The 13,496-nt window shown below is 41.1% G+C and overlaps 1 protein-coding gene across 1 annotated transcript in view; it reads left to right on the top strand.

Annotated features, from left to right (window-relative positions):
* ABCA13 (ATP binding cassette subfamily A member 13) overlaps positions 1–13,496 on the top strand; it is a 2,590,787-nt gene that overhangs the window by 274,774 nt on the left and 2,302,517 nt on the right. The window contains exon 8 of the mRNA XM_086964984.1: positions 12,777–12,883. Within this exon, the coding sequence (XP_086821110.1) occupies positions 12,777–12,883 (107 nt within the window). The remainder of the gene's footprint in view (positions 1–12,776; positions 12,884–13,496) is intronic.

Here is a 13,496-nt window from a genome sequence, read left to right as displayed (position 1 = left end):
TACCACCCGAGTTCTGCGCCGTGCTTCGCTTTGCAAGCAGTAACGCTATAGCTGCAAGTTTCCGACACCTATGTAGTGTACACTCTACCTCCTACACCACCATTTCAGATACCGCTTTTGTGACTTGCACCCAGAAGTCTTGTATCTTCCCACAATACCAAGCTAAATGCATAAATTCAGCATCTGGTGTACCGCACCTTACACAATTGGCTGATTCCCGCAACCCATTTTTGTGGAGTTTCTCTGGGGTGTAATAGAGCTTTTGGATGTACTTAAAATGTATGATACGCAGTTTGCAATTCGCTGTCGGCCGCCCGTTAAATTGCAGCAAAATTCCCAATCTTTCTGTGTAATGGGGTTACCCAGCACTGTATTCCTTTTCTCCATACTTTTGTCATGCTGCGGAATAGTCTCTGGCTGTGTTGCGTTATATAGTCGGGTAATTAGCTTCATTCTGGAGGTGCTATCTAGCATAACTTGTAGTAGTTTCAGCGCTTGCGATGCCACTGGGTGGTGCAGGTTTACTGTCTTTAGAGATGCCTGCAATCTATAGTATATAAATCTATGCAAAGGAGTAACATTACCTTTGCTAATGGCAGCCTCCAGCGTGATGTATGCACTGTTAGGATATGCCAAAGTATTCTCAGGTCACAGTCCCTCTCAAGGTGTGCAGGTGCCTCTCCACGAGCTCCTCAGCTCAACCGGCTCGAGGGAGCCTTTTAAACAGGAAACCAATGTGGGATCACACTGCTTCACCTCCCAGCGGGTTCGCCCCTGAGTATTGTGGTCAATGCAGTTCACCAAGCGTGTGTGCTTGCAGGATTATTTTGAGTTATTACAAAGTTGTACTGCCCATCTCTTACATGTGTTTCTGGATCATTATCTGTCGTAAGTAGAGCTTAGGCATCAAATATTTGGGGTTGCTGAGCAGGCTGCCAAAGTATTCTCAGGTCACAGTACATCTCAAGGGATCACTGACAGAATATCGAGGAGCAAAATATCGACCTGCCAAAATATATTGGAGAAAATATGGAATGCCAGAATATCGAATTCCTATCTTCAAACAGGTAAGTACAAAAATATTGACTCCAAAATATTGATGTAAAAAATATGGACAGTCAAAATATCGAATGTTTTAAATGTCTTAAAGGTAATTTAAAAGTAATATAATAATAAATATAAATAATTTAAACAAATACTTAAATAAGCTTAAAATTAATAAATAATTAATGTAACTTAATTTTTTCTTTTTTTTAATATATATACATATTATTAACAAAACATATACAATATTTTCAACGTAGGGCAGCGAGAAGGTTAAATTTACTATTACCACTCCAGTGAGTGTAACAGTAGAGAAAACATTGGATAGCGTAGGGGTAAAAATTTCTATTCCCACTCCAGAGAGTGCAACAGTAGGGAGAGCATTGGATAGCGTAGAGGTAAAAATTACTATTCCCACTCCAGAGAGTGCAACAGTAGGGAAAGCATTGGATAGCATAGGGGTAAAAATTACTATTCCCACTCCAGTGAGTGCAACAGTAGGGAAAGCGTTGGATAGCGGAAGGGTAAAAATTACTATTCCAACTCCAGAGAGTGCAACAGTAGGAAAAGCATTGGATAGCGTAGAGGTTGAAATTACTATTCCAACTCCAAAGAGTGCAACAGTAGGGAAAGCGTTGGATAGCGTAGGGGTAAAAATTACTATTCCCACTCCAGAGAGTGCATCAGTAGGCAAAGAGTTGGATAGCGTAGGGGTAAAAATTACTATTCCAACTCCAGTGAGTGCAACAGTAGGGAAAGCGTTGGATAGCGGGAGGGTAAAAATGACTATTCCCACTCCAATGAGTGCAACAGTAGGGAAAGCATTGGATAGCGGAAGAGTAAAAATTACTATTCCCACTCCAGAGTGTGCATCAGTAGGGAAAGCGTTGGATAGCGTAGGGGTAAAAATTACTGTTCCCACTCCAATGAGTGCAACAGTAGGGAAAGCATTGGGTAGCGGGAGAGTAAAAGTACTATTCCCACTCCAGAGAGTGCAACAGTAGGGAAAGCGTTGGATAGCGTAGGGGTAAAAATTACTATTTCCACTCCAGAGAGCGCAACAGTAGGAAAAGTGTTGGATAGCGTAGGGGTAAAAATTACTATTCCCACTCCAGTGAGTGCAACAGTAGGGAAAGCGTTGGATAGCGGGAGGGTAAAGATTACTATTCCCACTTCAATGAGTGAAACAGTGGGGAAATTATTGGATAGCGCGAGAGTAAAAATAACTATTCACACTCCAGAGAGTGCAACAGTAGGGAAAGCGTTAGATAGCGTAGGGGTAAAAATTACTATTCCCACTCCAGAGAGTGCAACAGTAGGGAAAGCGTTGGATAGCGTAGGGGTAAAAATTACTATTCCCACTCCAGTGAGTGCAACAGTAGGGAAAGCGTTGGATAGCGGGAGGGTAAAAATTACTATTCCTACTCCAGAGAGTGCAACAGTAGGGAAAGTGTTGGATAGCGTAGAGGTACAAATTACTATTCCCACTCCAGTGAGTGCAACAGTAGGGAAAGTAAATACTTCATATATGAATTAAATTAAATTAAATATTAATACCAATTACAAATAATATAAAATAATTGAAAATGTTATATAATATATTAATTAATCAATTAAAAATACAAATTAAATTTAATTATTAAAAAAAATGAACTACTAATACAAACTATTTACCAATTAACACTAATGTATTTAACAATTAATAAAAAATTAAATAATACAACAGAAATAAGCAATAAATAATTTTAAGAATTAAATTATTTATAATTCAATTACTTCCCACACTATTCCCCTATAAACGCACAACCCACTACTGAAAAGAAATTAATAAAATTAACATAATTATCAATTAATCAATTAATTAAAACTATTGACCAATTATATTTTAAATAATTACCAATTAATAATTAATTAACAATTAATTCAAAATAAATACCAATAAATAAATTAACATATTTAATTTATTAAATTTAAATTACTTCCCACCCTATTCCCCTATAAACCCACAACCCGCTGCAGAAAATACATTAATTTAATTAACATAATTATCGATTAATTAAAATTAATTGCCAATTATATTTTAATTTATTACCAATTAATAATTAATTACCAATTAATTCAACATAAATACCAATAAATAAATTAACATATTTAATTAATTATATTTAAATTACTTCCCACCCTATTCCCTTATAAACCCACAACCCGCTGCAGAAATTACATTAATTTAATTAACATAATTATCAATTAATCAATTAATTAAAATTAATTACCAATTATATTTTAATTATTTACTAATAATAATTATTTACTAATTCATTCAACATAAATACCAATAAATAAATTAACATATTTAACTAATTATATTTAAATTACTTCCCACCCTATTCCCCTATAAACCCACAACCCGCTACAGAATTATGTTACGCAAAAATTAAATACAATTAAATTAATTAATTAAAATGAAATATATAATAAATATATACTTTTCACACATATAGTAACATAAAAAACACTTAAAAAAAATTCATATTAACTTACTTACCTCAAATTCGATATTTTTGTTGTCTATATTCTGTCCATTCGATATTTTGACCATTCTATATTTTGCATTCGATATTAATGCTATTCTATTCGATATTTTGCTATTCTATTCGATATTTTTGTAGTCTATATTCTGTCCATTCGATATTGTGTCCATTCTATATTTTTAACTCGATATTTTGGCCAGTCGATATTTTTTATTCGATAATATGACTGTATACCCTCTCAAGGCGCGTAGGTGCCTCTCCACGAGCTCGACAGCTCAACCGGCTCGAGGCAGCCTTTTAAACAGGAAACCAATGTGGGATCACACTGCTTCACCTCCCAGCGGGTTCGCCCCCTGAGCATTGTGGTCAATGCAGTTCACCAAATGTGTGTGCTTGCAGGATTAACTCGAGTTATTACAAAGTTGTACTGGCCATCTCTTACACGTGTTTCTGGATCATTATCCGTCGTCAGTAGAGATTAGGCATCAAATATTTGAGGTTGCTGAGCAGGCTGCCAAAGCATTCTTAGGTCACAGTACCTCTCAAGGCGCGCAGGTGCCTCTCCACAAGCCCGTCAACTCAACCGGCTCGAGGGAACCTTTTAAACCAGAAACCAATGTGGGATCACACTGCTTCACCTCCCAGCGGGTTCGCCCCTGAGCATAGTGGTCAATGCAGTTCACCAAGCGTGTGTGCTTGCAGGATTATCTCGCGTAATTACAAAGTTGTACTGGCCATCTCTCACACGTGTTTCTGGATCATTATCCGTCGTCAGTGAGATTAGCATGAAACTAAAAAACAATAATTAATATTTGCAGAATTCACCATAAAGAGAAATAAAGCACAGAACAAATAAGACTTGGCAAAAGCCAATTAGCTAAAGCATAAAGCTTGGGTTTAGTAAATGTCAAAAGGACTCAGCCTGTCTCTTTCTGCGTCCCGCCTCCTCTGCTGTCTAGCACTCATCTGCTCTGCGAACCCATCTGATCTTGTCCCAGCTAATCTCTGCTCTGAGAACCCATTTGGTCTCATCTCCTCAGAATCTCCACTCCTAAACTAGGATCACACTTTTAAGGACAGTGTTTCATGTCGCAAGAAACTGTGGCCGTAGACTAGAGTGGCATAGTACGGAGTGGCATACAGCGTGGTGGTGTAAAGTAGAGTCACATAGAGTGGAGTAATGCAGAGTGGAATGGCATATAGTAAAGTGGCAGAGAGTGGAGTGCCATAAATTGGAGTAGCATATAGTGGAATACCAGCTACAGAGTGGAATTGCTTAGAGTGGAGGTGCATTCAGTAGAGTGGTGTAGACTGGAGTTGAGAAGAGATGAAAAGTGTAGAGTGAAGTGGAGTAGAGTGGAGTTGCATACAGTGGAGTGTCGTAGAGTGGAGTGGCATAGAGTGGCAGACAGTCGAGTGATGTACAGTGGAATAGCATAAAGTAGAATGGAATGGTGCACAATAGAGCGGCGTAGAGTGGAATAGCATTGAGTGGATTGCCGTAGAGTGGCATAGTGTGGAGTGGCATAGAGTGGGTCACATATAGTGGAGTGGAATAGAATGGAATAGCATAGAGTGGAGTGGAGTGGTGTTGAGTGGAATAGCATAGAGTGGAATGGCGTAGAGTCGAGCTGAATAGCATGGAGTTAAGTGGCATACAGTAGAGGGGCGTACAGAGGAGTGGCATAGAGTGGAATAGCATTGAGTGGGGTAGAGTGGGATAGCGTAAAGTGGACAATTGTAGAGTGGAGTGTCATAGAGTGGAGTTGCATACAGTAGAGTGGCATACATTGGAGTGGAGTATAGTTGAAAAGAGTAGAGTAAAGTGGTGAAGAGTGGTGTGGCATACAGTGGAGTGGCTAAGAGTGGAATGGCGTAGAGTTAAACAGCGCAGACTCAAGTGTCGTACAGTGGAGTATATTTGAGTGGAGTTGTTTAGCCTAGAGTGGAGTAAAGTGTCATCAAGTGATGTGATGTGTTATATCGTAAAGGGGAGTGGAGTTTCATAGAGTGAAGTAGCATGTTGTAGGGTGGAGTGTTGTCTCGTACAGTAAAGTGGAGTAGCATTGAGTGGAATGGCAAGTTGTAGAGTAGAGTGGAGTTGTGTGTCATAGAGTGGTGTCTCGTGCAGTGTCATAGACTGGCTGCTTAGGGTGCAGTGGTGGAGACTGTTATGGCATATTGTACAGTGAAGCGGAGTGGAGTGGCGTGGCATAGAGTGAAGTGGTATGGCGTGTCATAGAGTGGAGGGGAGTGATGTATCATACACAGTGTCATAGAGTGAAGTAGAGTGGCATGCAGTGTAGGGGCATAGAGTGGAGAAAAGTGTTGTAAAGTGAAGTGGCACAGAGTTGAGTGGTGTCTCGTGCAGTAGAGTGGCATGTCATAGACTGATGTGTTCTATAGTGCCATAGAGTAGAGTGATGTAGAGTGGAGTAGTAGAGTTGAGTAGTGTGCCATACAGTACAATGAAGATAAGTGGCATGGAGTTGCTTAGACAGAGTTATGTTTAGTGTTGTACAGTGGAATACAGTGTTGTAACGTGGCATAGATTGGAGAAGAATGTTGTAGAGTGCTATAGGTTAAAGTGGAGGGGAACAGAGTAGAGTGGTGTTCAGTATAGTGGCATGCCGCAGACTGGAGTGGTATGTCATGCAGTGGAGTACCGTGGTGTGTCAAAGTGGAGTGAAGTTTCTTAGAGTGGAGGGGCATGTCGACTCTAACAAAAGCAGCACTCTGCTCATCCTCCTAGACCTATCGTTGGCCTTCAACATGGTCGACAATAAGCTACTCCAGGATTCCATTTAGCAATGAATCAGAGCAGATGGCACAGTTTTACAATGGTCACCTCATTTCTGCATAACCGCTCCCAACTAATAAAAAATAAACAATGCGATGCCCAATATTTTATATATATTGTAGATCCCCTGGATACTTGTGTTGTCTTATTGGAAGTGGTCCTGAAGAAGGTGGCCTTGAGCCGCCGAAACGCGCGTCGACCAAGTGGGGGGTCTCACATTGATCTTTGAGACCTGTACTCATGATTTTACTTCCTTGTTTCAAATGGCGTGGTAGCGTATGGAGTTAGAGTGAGAATGTTGAGATTGTTGTGAATGTGTGTAGATGTTGGCATTTTCTTTTTCTACCAGGGGGTTAATGAATCATGTATCAATTTGTAGTAACCTTATTTTGTATCTATTTTTTTACTTATATGCACTTTAATATGCTTTCTTTGTTTACACTATTTAAAAAAATGTTTTGTCTTTATAAAAATTGATAATTTGGTAATACACGAAAAACTGATAAAGAAATGTTAACTGATGCAAACTAATGGAATTTATATTTATAAATATGAAATAAATTATATATATTTTTTGAAAGAATGCAAGTCATTGTTGAGCCTTTGTCACCAATATTTAATTAATTCTTTGAAGTATTGCTGTATTATAATCATGTGGTAGGTAAGGGATATTTGTTCTCTCTGTCATGATGCCCAATATTTTGGCCATCACCCAAGGTGTCCCTCAAGGCTCAGTTCTCTCGCCAACACTCTTCAACATTAACATGGTGCTCCTCACCATGATATTAGACAAGAAAATATTGCCTACTACCTTTATGCGGACAACACCCAGCTTTACCTGAACATATCCTCTTTGAATGACATACACAGGCTTAAAGCCACACTCATAAAACGTCAAAACTGGCTATCGTACCACCACCTAAAAGTCAACCTAAAAAAAAATTGAAATTCTTGTTCTTTCCAACCACGGCCAATTACCATAGATCCAAGAATGGATAAATAACCTGGATGCTCTAAACCGCAAGTTGCCCTTGGTGGAGTATGCCGAATCCCCAGGGAGTGGCATGTAGTTGACTTGTAGAATTTTACACAATTTTCTGTAAAGGCTTGGTGGTATGCAGTTTGTCACAACCATCAAACACTACATATATGCATCCTTTATCTCTGGTTTTAAAATGAAGGCCCTTTGGACACCTAGACAACTGTTACTCAATTTCTTGATTATTCTGCTACCACATCATTTGCCGCCCTCCTCATCTTCAGGAAGTGTTACAACCCCCCTAGCTACCCTTTTAAGATTTTAAGATTTGTTTATATAAAATATCCCCTTACACCAACCTCCAGCATGTAAAGTTGATAAGTAATCAGACCGTCATTTTCAGTTTTTATGTATTGTTTCCTTTTTTCTTTTCTTTTTCATTTTCTACATCTCTTGATTAATTGCTTTGTATTATTCTGCTATATGTTATCTTCAGTTGAATAAATATCTATTTTTAAACTTTAAAAATAAGTTTGCCCTCAAACATGGGACACGCCATCCTGATTTTGGAGCTCCTCTTAATAAAATCCTGATATCCCCATAATTACTGGCCATTTTCCCCTGTCAAGTTCTAGCAGGTTTGACCGGTTAAAATGTATTCAGTGAAACCAACTTTACCCCTCTTGGTAATTGCCTATTGTGATAGAGTCCACATATCTCATACATCCTGCTACTGGACCCTCTGTTTATGCAGGGATCCGAATTTTCAATCCTACTGAAACTGAGGGCCTAGGGCCTGTATTCACAAAGGCAAATGTACAATTTTGTGCAGGTTTACTACTTTTCAGTATTCAGAAATTGTGTGCAGACATTTAAGACTCCGTACACCCTCTGCATTTGTGTGCAGTGTTCTCTGCCCAGATAACGAGTCTCTGGGTATGAAGAACTCTGCACTAGGGCCGGCTTTAAGCTGTTGGTTCCCGGTGAGACAATCATTTTTGGTGCCCCCCCCCACAACCACCTCCTCAGATTCCCTTGCGACCAATAGGCAAAAGTGCCCCATATCTCTCCATAACCCCTCTCTCACACACATTTCATTTGTTTTAAAGCGCTGGTAAAGGCTGGTTTTACTAATAGGAAAACAGAACGTCGTAAACTATTTTATGCAGTTTGCATGCAGCTATTTATGACAGTTCGTAAAAGTCACTATTCTACATTATGGATGTATCTTATGTACTGCAGTAGTAAAAGGATCTCTGTGAAAAAAGTAGTAATCCACTCAGCTATCCACATAAAATACAGAGCTGTGGCCTGCACTCGGTCTTTTCAGCAGGCATATTAACCCCCTGCCCTACTTTATTGCGAGTCAAAACTGCCCCTAGACAAAACTTTGACCTCTCTCTCGCTATTACGAAAATTAATCACAAGGGTTATCTTGACATGTGTAATGCTGCCTGACACTGGACACACAAGCAACTCAGCTGAAGGTGTTTTTAAATCATAAGGTATTGCTAAACACAGCGCCCCTCCCCCCTGAGGTGAGAGCCCCCTCCTCAGACCAGCTCTGAGTGTGGCCACAGTGCATATCAGTACCGGGAGTGTGGAGTTGTAAATTTGGGCACCTAGGGACATATTATCAAAGGGGGCAATAGGCAATTATTGCCGGTTTAGCGTACGTTTTCGGCCGCTAAGCAGCGATAATTCTATCGCTATATTAGCAAGCTGTTGCTAACTGATGTTAGCGACAGCTTTTAGGCGATAGCGAGAGGTTTGGGGCCCGCTTTGAATGTCAGCAATATTTATCGCTAAGGACATGCAAAGTGGGAGTACCCAACCTGTTAGCGACTGAAAGTAGTTGCTAACGTCGCTATCGCCTATTAGCAAGGCGGGCGTATCGATGGAAATATTCCCGCTATCGCCAACAACTAACGTCTGCACAGACCAGTTCTTAGCCATGTTATCAAATGGGAGGTGGATAACAAGGCTAAGAGCATTTCATCGCTAATGCGTGTATATCGCTGTATTCTCAGCGATAATCACGCTATCGCCGGAAAAATGATCGCTTTGGAGATAAACGTTGCTAATAGCACGTTATCTCAGCGATAATTTCCGGCGATGCTCAGCGATAAAAAAATCGTTGCTAAGCCTAGCTAGCGATAAATATCGCTACTCCTCGGTAATATGCCCCCTAGTTTCTGAATACCAAAAAGTAGTAAACTTACGAAAATGTGTAAGTTTACCTTTGTGACTCAGGCCTAAATTATTTCTACCTTAGCCACTCACCATAGCAGTCTGGGATTTCACTAAATTCTTTTTTTGGTCTCTCTAGCTCATCACATCGCAGTGGTTAGTTGCTCAGCCTTGCACAGTTTCTTTGACTTGCACTTAAAGTGCACTTTGTACATGAAGGAATGTTGCATGCAGTCAAATGTGGATTGGGAAATGTTCATTCAGCGTCAGGCCTGCCTCTGCCCAATGTGTGGTGGTGTGTCCATGCTTTGGCGTCTGTCATACCGTCGAAAAACAATCCCACAAGGGATTGCTTTTCAACATGTTTCCTTAGAAAACGAATAGATTTTAAACAGCCTTAAAAGGAACTGCTGGGAGAAAATTACAAAAAACAATTTGATGGACAGAATGTAGATCAATGTCTTACATTCACCCCAGTACAAGGATCTGGGCCTAAATCCATCGTTTTTTGCACTCCACACCACCCTGGGTTAGATAATGGCTTTATGCAAATCAGCTCTGACCCTGTGCCCCATGGGAACAGTCCAGTCCGAACTACACAGCCATATCTTTCCCAGACCGGAATCAAGCATCCGAGGACCGGACCGGTTTCGAGGTAACACCTCTCATCAGCCCGGCTAGCTTGACTCCAGTGGTGTGGAGGCTCTGGGACCCACGTCTGAGCTACCCCAGTACACTCAGGGAGAAAATTACAAAAAACTATTTGATGGACAGAATGTAGATCAATGTCTTACATTCACCCCAGTACAAGGATCTGGGCCTAAATCCATCGTTTTTTGCACTCCACACCACCCTGGGTTAGATAATGGCTTTATGCAAATCAGCTCTGACCCTGTGCCCCATGGGAACAGTCCAGTCCGAACTACACAGCCATATCTTTCCCAGACCGGAATCAAGCACCCGAGGACCGGACCGGTTTCGAGGTAACACCTCTCATCAGCTCGGCTAGCTTGACTCCAGTGGTGTGGAGGCTCTGGGACCCACGTCTGAGCTACCCCAGTACACTCAGGGAGAAAATTACAAAAAACAATTTGATGGACAGAATGTAGATCAATGTCTTACATTCACCCCAGTACAAGGATCTGGGCCTAAATCCATCGTTTTTAGCACTCCACACCAACCTGGGTTAGATAATGGCTTTATGCAAATCAGCTCTGACCCTGTGCCCCATGGGAACAGTCCAGTCCGAACTACACAGCCATATCTTTCCCAGACCGGAATCAAGCATCCGAGGACCGGACCGGTTTCGAGGTTACACCTCTCATCAGCCCGGCTAGCTTGACTACAGTGGTGTGGAGGCTCTGGGACCCACGTCTGAGCTACCCCAGTACACTCAGGGAGAAAATTACAAAAAACAATTTGATGGACAGAATGTAGATCAATGTCTTACATTCACCCCAGTACAAGGATCTGGGCCTAAATCCATCGTTTTTTGCACTCCACACCACCCTGGGTTAGATAATGGCTTTATGCATATCAGCTCTGACCCTGTGCCCCATGGGAACAGTCCAGTCCGAACTACACAGCCATATCTTTCCCAGACCGGAATCAAGCATCCGAGGACCGGACCGGTTTCGAGGTAACACCTCTCATCAGCCCGGCTAGCTTGACTAAAGTGGTGTGGAGGCTCTGGGACCCACGTCTGAGCTACCCCAGTACACTCAGGGAGAAAATTACAAAAAACAATTTGATGGACAGAATGTAGATCAATGTCTTACATTCACCCCAGTACAAGGATCTGGGCCTAAATCCATCGTTTTTTGCACTCCACACCACCCTGGGTTAGATAATGGCTTTATGCAAATCAGCTCTGACCCTGTGCCCCATGGGAACAGTCCAGTCCGAACTACACAGCCATATCTTTCCCAGACCGGAATCAAGCATCCGAGGACCGGACCGGTTTCGAGGTAACACCTCTCATCAGCCCGGCTAGCTTGACTCCAGTGGTGTGGAGGCTCTGGGACCCACGTCTGAGCTACCCCAGTACACTCAGGGAGAAAATTACAAAAAACAATTTGATGGACAGAATGTAGATCAATGTCTTACAGTCACCCCAGTACAAGGATCTGGGCCTAAATCCATCGTTTTTTGCACTCAACACCACCCGGGGTTAGATAATGGCTTTATGCAAATCAGCTCTGACCCTGTGCCCCATGGGAACAGTCCAGTCCGAACTACACAGCCATATCTTTCCCAGACCGTTTTTTTTAAAAGGAACTGCAGCAAGACTTCGGGTAAAACACTGTGAGACTGAATGAATAACATTTTGCCCAAGTACGTGACAAAATTATACGAGACATTGAGAAAAATCTGAATACAATTTACCTCCTAATTTCCTTCCTTGACCCAATGGCTACTTCATGGGTGAATAAGCAATTACCAAGTTTGGGGCGCCCTAAGCAGCAAACTACAAAGTGTAGAAAGAACATATTACATTTTAGCTGTGTAAAAACAAAAACACCCTGTAAGTCTTTGAGTAAAGGGGCCCCAGCACCCTACGAAACGATGAAGGTTGCACCAGCCGAACCTTGATAAGCCCTCTAGGGAAACCAAAGGGCAAAAGAAACAGTAGCCGAAGTGTGGAAAGAAGAGAAGTGATTTATGGGTAGGTTCTCTACCTCAGTAATAGAAACAAAAGAAACAGCTTGGAAAATGGTGGAAAGTTAAAGGTGAGTGAGCACATTTACTCATGGAGTATATGTTGGGATGAGGAACTAAGAATCAGAGTAATGAAGATTACTGGTAAGTAATCTGAGCATTATTCTTAGTAGCACACAAAGTAAGAGTGAAAAACATTGTATGAGTGGCTAGTAGCCGAATATGATGGTAACCTCTGAAAATATTGTCGTTACATGGAAGTATAACCTAGAGTTACAAAATTCCTGTACTGCATGTTTAGTTTATTAACGTTACACATTGTATTCATCTGTAATCATTTAAACCAGAAATAGCTAAATGGAAGTTAGTGAAGGGGATGATTGAGTGGTATTTTCCTTTGGAGTAGCCATCATTGTTCATGTTGTCAGAAATAGACTCCTATCCTATTCATTTTGGTTGATTACATTCCATGTTAGCCTTGTTATGACATTTTACTTACTTAATGTCCTTTGACTGTGCCTTGGACTCCTGCAAGGTACCTAAATAATATTAGTAACATTGCTGTCTCTCTTAGCTTCTTCGAGCTGTGCCAGTATCTTGAGTCGAGTGTGGATCCCACTCATGTCGAACTGCTGCAGAAGACCCAGACTGCTCTTCTGAATATTGTGACAGTGCTTGCAGGTTGGTTGACAGCACCATCAGTCTTCAACAAACGTAATCCTGTTTTAACATCAAGTGGACACCTCTGTCCTTTCTCTGATATCAGCCATTACTCAAGTGTTTAAAAGGGCCTCCTTAACAGTGGCATTAGAACTTATGCAAATTGTTTGCACCACTTAGTGTTTTGCAGCTTTCAGGGAATATTGGCACACTGAGCACAGTACACAATTATGATTGGCTATAATACCCATATGGAGTCCGAGTACGTGTTTTCCCAGTACAATACTGGGACAACTGAACTGTTAAGTTTATAGTCCATGTGTCTTTAAGTGACAGTGAGCTCTGTTGAATAAGGTGGTGGTGGGTCTCATTGAAAGTGATGCTGGACTAAGCATAATCATTGCCATCCCACAATGTTCTCCTTTCCACATCTCACATACTTATGGACTTCAGAGTTGTCACTTTTGGGGTATACATGTTATTCTCCTGAAACATCTTGAATACTAACGTTTGCTGCTTGCAATCTGACTGGGAGAAACGCAGGATACAAATGCTGCTCTCTGGGCTTAAAATCTTCGCTTAAAGGCTCTGCAGTTGAGTTGGAATAACATCCTTTGGCTTTCTCAGTTACAGG

This window comes from Lissotriton vulgaris, chromosome 4_1 (genome assembly GCF_964263255.1).
Source record: "Lissotriton vulgaris chromosome 4_1, aLisVul1.2, whole genome shotgun sequence".
NCBI lineage: Eukaryota > Metazoa > Chordata > Amphibia > Caudata > Salamandridae > Lissotriton > Lissotriton vulgaris.
The sequence above is the reverse complement of the archived record's forward strand: the minus strand, read 5'-3'. Positions and strand labels throughout refer to the sequence as shown.